This window comes from Cicer arietinum, chromosome 3 (genome assembly GCF_000331145.2).
Source record: "Cicer arietinum cultivar CDC Frontier isolate Library 1 chromosome 3, Cicar.CDCFrontier_v2.0, whole genome shotgun sequence".
In the NCBI taxonomy this organism is placed as follows: domain Eukaryota; kingdom Viridiplantae; phylum Streptophyta; class Magnoliopsida; order Fabales; family Fabaceae; genus Cicer; species Cicer arietinum.
Window position 1 is genome coordinate 17,095,275 of NC_021162.2, and position 7,908 is coordinate 17,103,182.

General features: G+C 30.6%; 1 protein-coding gene and 2 long non-coding RNA genes across 4 annotated transcripts in view; 2 read left to right on the forward strand and 1 right to left on the reverse strand.

Moving 5' to 3' along the window:
* LOC101501253 (auxin-induced protein PCNT115-like) overlaps positions 1-1,973 on the reverse strand; it is a 7,886-nt gene extending 5,913 nt beyond the window's left edge. Inside the window, 1 exon segment of the mRNA XM_012713425.3 lies at positions 1,714-1,973. Coding sequence (XP_012568879.1) covers positions 1,714-1,908 — 195 coding nt within the window. The 5' untranslated portion in view covers positions 1,909-1,973.
* LOC140919613 (uncharacterized) lies at positions 217-1,284 on the forward strand. The gene is made up of 2 exons (XR_012162294.1): positions 217-518; positions 1,049-1,284. It is a non-coding gene; the product is annotated as an uncharacterized lncRNA (long non-coding RNA).
* A 491-nt stretch (positions 1,974-2,464) lies between the features above and the next one.
* On the forward strand, positions 2,465-6,796 carry LOC101492949 (uncharacterized). Of its 2 annotated transcripts, none has more exons than XR_001143460.3 (3): positions 2,465-2,951; positions 5,541-5,753; positions 6,265-6,796. It is a non-coding gene; the product is annotated as an uncharacterized lncRNA (long non-coding RNA). The 2 variants fall into 2 exon arrangements; XR_012162293.1 differs by having other exon boundaries at positions 2,467-2,951; positions 6,348-6,796.
* Positions 6,797-7,908: the final 1,112 nt, after the last annotated feature.

Here is a 7,908-nt window from a genome sequence, read left to right on the forward strand (position 1 = left end):
CGATCAGAGATTAAAAATTAGTAACATCTTTTATATTATTTAAAATAAAATAGTATAATTATTAAATAAATAAATATAAAATATTTAAAATTATTATATTATATTAAAATATATATATAATGTATTTAAAAGTAATACTTTTTGTTATATATTTTTTTAAAAAATAAATAAATCATTTAATAACCAAAACAAATTGAGCAACATGTGAAAGGTTTAGAATAGCTCAGACTAGCTTGCACGTTGCAGGACCTTTTCAAAATAGCATAGCCATGCATACTATCATAGCTTAATGGCTTTAGTCTAAATAGCTGTACACAGCTAAGCATAAGCATGCTTTCAAAAACAACCCATTCGTTTCAAAGTAAACCAAAACAAAACAAAGTATCATTTCAATACAAAAACAGCGTTATCACAAAACAAAAGCAAACCTGTTCAAATCTTCAATAAATCCGAAAAGAAGAAGAAGAAAGCGGTGTACGGTTGACGGCGGTTAGCGGTAGTTACCGGCAGAAATGACGGTGATTTCGATTTTGCTCTCCTTTTCTATTCTTTGTATTTCTAAATATATATAATTTTTTAGGATGAAGTTGAGTTGTTGCTTCTTTTATGCTTAACTATTTTTGCTTCAGAATCTCTCTTTTAAAAAAAGAAATGTTTCTTCTCTTTTTTTCAAAAAAAACAAATAAAACCCTCTTCTTTTTATGTGTTTTTCTTTAGTAGAGTTAATCTTCGATCCTCCTTTATAAACAAAATGGGGATGTATTTATAGAGTTTTTTTTTTTATTTGTTTAGTTGCTTTCTTTGCCTGCCTTGGTCCTTCTCTATCAATTTCTTGTTTGACGTTTTGATTTCTTTGCTCATCATCTGCATTTTCTTGTACCTCTGATGCCTTCATGGTTTTAGCTTATTTGTTCTGATCTGTTCATTGCTGAGCTTTTATTTGTCTTTTAGTTTCTTTTTTTTGACTAAAAATTTTGTCTCTTTGTTAACTATAATGTGTACAATGGCTGATTTTAAAAAAATTATGTTTTTATGTTTCTCAAATTAGTTAAAACAGGAACATATGTACCAATAAGCATGGCTTGTGCATCAATGGCAGTCATCATCAACATAGCAGGGTTTGGCAGTGAACAAAGTCAACATACCATGGCTTGATCTGATTTTATTTTTATTGTAATTTATTTTTGGCTTAATTCTTAGTTTGCAATTTGATTTGGTTTTAAAAACTCTAATTAGATGAAATTGTAAATTTATGATACATAATAAAAATATTTATTGTAATTATTTTTATTTCCTTTTTAAAATACATATTTCCTTTTTTATTTTTTTTGATTTATTTTTAATAAATTGGACAAAATTAGGGTACTACAAACGTTACCTGAAATTAAGTTAAGGGACCACGAATGTAATTTAGCCTAATTAATTTTATAGGTTTTGTTTGAAAATTTTGATGAATTTTAGTAAAAAAAAAAGGATAACATTATTGACATTTTAAAATATAAAAGATCAAATTGTCACTTAAAATTAAAATAAATGACTAAATCGAAAAAAAATAAAAATAACAGACTAAAACATTAATTGAAATTAAGTTAAGGGACCGCAAGTGCTATTTAACCTTCAAAATAATTCTTATATACCCAAAAATTGAAAGTAAAAGAAAACAAAACAGGGGTAATGAAAAGAAAAACTAAAAGGGTAATAGAAAGTGTGAACCTTTCCAAGAAGTAGTTCATTGGTGTGAGGACCATAGATATCAGAAGTATCAAGAAAAGTGACACCAGATTGAATGGCATGATGGATGAGGGCAATCATGTCAATTTCAGGCTTAGGAGGACCATAGAAAGCAGACATACTCATACAACCAAGTCCGTGTAATGACACTTCCATTCCTTGTGAACCCAACTTCATTCTTCCTACTTTTGACACTGCTCTTATAACAATACAAAACTCAACAAATTTCTATGATACTATGTAAAGGCTAGACAAAGTTAATTAATGTTGTAATATACTTTCCCACCACTTGCTCTATTTATAGTTGTTTATTGTCATACAATATAAGGAAGAGTCAAACTTTAATGTAAAAAGAGTCTTGAATATTATATAAGACAATTGACAAAAAAAGTCTTCATATGAGGTGCACCAAATTTGTCCATCAACTAAATGCATACATTTCTTGTTATATATATATTTTTTCTGATTGTTTATTTTAAAGTTAATTTTAGTTATTAGTGTACACACTATTGCATTTTAACCTTATTACATCGTCGATATTAGATCGGTTGTTATACATTCAATGTAATAAACAAGACGGTGGTAAATTTTTTATTATGATAAACTTTGTTAGATCTGTTTTAATTGAATTGTTTTAACCTACACATTAAAAAAAAGCTGCACAAAAAAAAGTTTTGTTAGATCGGTTCTAATTGATCTAATATACATAAATTTTGTTAGATGTGTTATATTAGACCAATCTAAGAAGCATTTTAAAAAAAATCTCTAAATTAACCAAAATATTAGAAAACATGCGTGAAAGCTATTCTCCGTCCTTCATCCTTTAGCTGTCTGAAATGGATGTCGAGCATCTCCTCGATGAATTCCTCTCCTTGTCTGACTTTCCTTATCTCTCCCTCAATCTCTACTTTGAGAATCTTCTTCAATCTATGCCTACCGACTCTGATGTCATCGATCGTGCTCTCAAAATGGGTTATCTCCTTCTCGATGCTGTCAAATACTCCTCCTGCAAACACGCCAAAATAATTATAAACTGATACAGAGATAGACAAGTGTAGCTAAATTTAGGGATATCACAATTCGACTCTTCCAATGATCTAGGTTAATCGTTAACGAAGAAATCCCAATTGGAACTGACCTAATTGTTCTACCTCAACACATTCCTTTACACTTCACCGATTCCGACTCTCTCGTACTTCAATTCACCAACCACGTTCTCGGTAAATTTCATTTCTCTATTTTTAATTTTATTATTAACTTAATTTGTACTGTTTGAATTTCAACAAGTTGAATTGATTGGATATTGTGGTAGCATTTGACACACGAACTATGGGCAATGAAACTAGGTTTGAAGATATATAAATAATCTTCCACAGTCTTACATTGTTCCTATTTTCTTTCTTGGGGAAGATATTAAGAATTTGCAGTATACTCCTCTTCTTCACCAAGTATAGTTTATAGTTAATCGTGTAGGACTGAATTTTATGAAATAGTATAGAAAAAATATATTTTGTACTTTTTCATTTTGATGAGAGAAATCAAAATATTGTCGTGATTGGATAAATAACTTAATTAAGAACTTAATCTTATAACATATAATCAGTTATTATTTAAGTGCTTACGTAATAGCTATTTCCGTAATAAAAGATAAAATGCAGTCAAATTGTTTTCACAAGCTATCCATGTGAGCTTGTGAAAATAAGCTAAAAATAGTTTATGTATATGTCATAAATTGTGTTAACGAGCAGTCTCATAAGTGTTTATGTCGGTAAATAAACTCAAAAAAATCTAGTACTAAGTATACCATGCATAATCAAGAACCTGTTGAACTATGAGCAATGCATCTATTTTCACTTTGCTATTGGGGAGATGAGAGAGATAGCCTTTGATTATAGACAATTAGCTTAAAGAAAATAGAGAAATATGAGAGCAAAAGAAACAATAATCACCGTAAAAAGCAGTGGTAAATTTTGGGTTAAATCATGTTAGGGGTTTTCAACTATGTGATTAGTTGTTTATAATATTAATCATGTAATTTATCCAACAATTGTTCAAATAATGGTTATCTTTTCCAATTTCGAATTTGCCCTCTTTCGGCCTCTATCTAAAATTGACAACTATGCTCCCAGTCCTCACAAGAGCAATGAGCAACTTGTTCTCTTTAAAATATTTGAAATAGTCATAAGATACCTAACATCTGCTGTTATTTTTGAACTTTGAGAAACTTTGAAAAAAATAATTTATGCCACTAACAATATTACTGGGTTGAGTCGCGGACTAGGTCGCTCTCTTTAAGACGTTTCGAGGCACTGTCCAAAAGGTGCAAGGAAGACTATCAACCACGAAGTCCCCAGGATAAAACAACTCAGATCACTGTATCGGAGTTCTACTGCACTATAGAAAACCGTTCTAGAATTACACCCACAGTATGACAGTCTGATGACTACCAGTCGTAATATGGTACTAAGACCATTCAAAAGAAATAGAAGAAGTGAGTAAGGAAAGTGAGAAGTGAGAAAAGCCTCAGATACGAAGAACTTTTTGTGTGTTTTTTCAACTGAGGAGAACACTATATTTATAGATGAAATTCGTAACTGGATCAGAGAAAAAGGTGCGATCCATTAGGTCTGACTCACTAAACGTGTGTAATGATACTTAGGATTTGACCACAGAAACGTGCGCCACAATTTGTTTGACCACCAAAATGAGTGCCACGTTTCGTTTGACCACAATACGTGCCCTTAGACTTGACTTAGGTTTTTGACCACCAAAATGAGTGCCACGTTTCGTTTGACCACAATACGTGCCCTTAGACTTGACTTAGGTTTTTGACCGGGCAATAATAGATACACGAGATCAATAATTAGGGATGTTGAATGTTGACTCGGCCCGGCGGGTCAGATGGACAGCGGCGACGCGCGCGTGTGGTGGTCAATTTTGCTTGCATGCTCCCTCCTTTACAAAATTGGGTACCCCTTGGGGCACACCCCAAGTACCATACCTCCACCTTATATACCCTACTAGTGTGTGATATCCCTCCTATGTGGAACTTCCTTATTTTTCAATTCACAACAACACTAGCTCTCATAAATGTCATCATTATTTCCAACAAACTTCCATTAAAATCATCATCATTTCCAACATCTGTAATCAACACCAGAAGCTACAATTGTCTATCTCGGTATCTATTTGTAATTATTTTGAATGCGTTGCAAACATGCAATATGGCAGCTAATTTTTTTTAAAAAAATTCATGAATCACGAGACATGTAAACAAAAGCTGTCGGTTTCTTCTTGATTTTGAGCAACAAGTCAAGTGTGCATTAGTCGGTCTTGCATCAGATAAGCATCCTTTTGGTAGCCAAGAAGTTAATGTGTCATCTCTTGGATGGGCAATGTCAGTAGTCTCATCTAGAGAATTCCGGTTACATGGTAACAAGCAATCAAATGGGATAAACTTTGACATACCCATGATGCTCCCTCTAATTGACATGTGTCATCATAGTTTAAGATATTAATTTATGAGTTGTATATGGCGTCTCTAATAACATTGAATTTAAGTTTAGTTAAGTGATAGTTTTGATTTAATGAATGTCCCCCTTATTCACACTATTCTTATATTCTTTTATTATTCATATCTGGTGGTTGTTTGTGCAATTGAGCTAATCTATATGATTTTATTTAACACCTGAAATGTGAAAGTATAATTTGCTTGCATATCTGCTACACTATATACATTTGAAATCCTAATTATAGTTCTGGTTGTTTTACAAAGGCGTTTTTAATTTATTTTTTTGGTTTGGGTTTAGGGGACTGCTTTGGACAATCATGCTCTCATTTTACAACTTTGTCATGTCAAGACTGATGGTAAAGTACAAAATAGAGTTGAGAAATACAAGAGTTCAACAAAGTTGCTTGTGAAAAATGTTGCTTTTGAGGCAATAGAGGAGGATCTGAGACAATTGTTTTGCCCGTTTGGCCAGATAAATACTTTTAAAAGTGATAATTTGATCCAATTGCTGGTAACTATTCATTCTTTCTCCTGTTCAAATTATGGCTGATGTATCATGTATTTGTTACCATTGATGACAACACATTCTGAGAAATTTTTACTAACCTTCAATAGTGATCTTAAACACCTGTGGTTGATGCATCAAATAAAGATGATTAGAATTATAGTTTAGTTGAATGAATCAAAATGGAAAGCAAATTATGACAGTTTATTAATCAGTAACCTACTATAAAGTTTTTAGACTTCAACAACCACCATTCATGTACCCACTTAGTAGAAACATACATGGTTGTTTCGTTACTATATTTAGAGTTCCATTGTACAGTTACTTAGATATGAAGTCCAATTAATATCGTTTACATCTTACATTGTGAAAATACAATACATATTAAATTAAGAGTTACACTTATTAAAATGGACTTGGTGGCTCATTATGATATTTTGAAATTAGGATAATTTGTTTGGCAATTGGTTTTAGTTAAAATTCATCTTAATGTACTATCCTATTTTTCTCATTTCAGCAAGAATATGTACATTTAGTCGTTTGGTGCAAGTATTCAAATATTTCCCTTTCACTTATGTTTGATGGCTCCAAACCGTGTAGATTAAAAGCCTAAGGTTTCCAATGAAGTTTGGAAATCATAGAGGCTTTGCTTTTGCGGAGTATGTTACTCAACAAGAGGCACAAAATGCTCTTACAGCACTTTCAAGCACCCATTTATATGGCAGACATTTGGTAAGTGAACCTAAGTTATGGATTTTTGAAATTTTATTTAGGCAATGCTTTAATTTCCCCAATTTTTAAGTGGTGTCAATAATTTCTATTTACACTGCAATATATTTGAGAAACAATGGTCCTTACTATTTTCAAGTGATAGAGAGAGCGAAAGAAGGTGAGAGTCTGGAGGAACTGCTGCTCAATTCGATTCGATTTTGTCTATAATTACATTAGTGTTATAGTTCTACTTATTTGTTGTGACAATGCTACGATTCAATTGATATTTAGTTGATTTATTAATTGTTATAATGAAGGAAGTGTGAAATTTAGTTAAATTTTGAATATGACTTGTTAGATTGAATCAAATTTAACCGATGTAATAAATTAATTTTGAATTTGTCTTGTTAGATTGGTTCAAATTTAACCAATGGAATAAATCCATTTTGAATTGACTTGTTAGATTGGTTCAAATTTAATCGATTTAATAAATCCATTTTGAATTTTGACTTGTTACATCTATCATTTTAGCTGATTTTATAATTAACTATTTATTATAATATTTGATGTTAGATTGGACAAGTAACCGATCTATCATGTACATAGAAACCGATGTAACAAGGTTTAATTGCACTAGTGACAATGTATCTATATTTTCTGATTGAACTCAAGTGATTTAATTTTAAGTAAACAATTTGATCTTTTATGTTTTAAAATGTTAACAATGTTATCCTTTTTAAAAAATAAATTAAAATTTTCATCAAATTTTTCAATCAAAACTCATTAAATTAATTATCATCTTCAATATAATGCAAATTTCATCAAATTTATAACTAAAATCTTCAAATAAACTCATATTTCCATTCTTTACATTTTCAAATTTTATAATAAAATTAAATAAATGACCAAATTGGTAAAAAAAAAAAAAAAAGACTGAAGTGTCATCTGAAATTAAGTTAAGGACCGCATGAGCAATTGTACCTAAAAGTTATAATAATTTTTTAAGTGATAGAAAATAGATTTTCTTGAAAAAAATAATTCTTTTCATTATTAATTTAAAGACTAAATATATTGATATATGTGGAATTATTGTATTTACTGTAGAAATTCTCAATAAAATTATTTATTTATAACCAATGGATATTTGTTCAGCAAAAACTATTACTCGCTTCGTTTAAAAATAATTGTCGATTTAGCAGAGAAATTTTTTTTCAAAATAATAGCCACTTTATATTTTTAATATAATATTAAATATTTTATTTGAATAATGTTGGATTTTGAATTTCAAAAACTATTTAAAATTCACAATTTATGCCACCGGAGATATTACTGGGTTGAGTCGCGGACTAGGTCGCTCTCTTTAAGACGTTTCGCGGCACTGCCCAAATTGTGCAAGGCAGACTATCAACCACGAAGTCCCCAGGATAAAACAGCCCAGATTCACTGTATC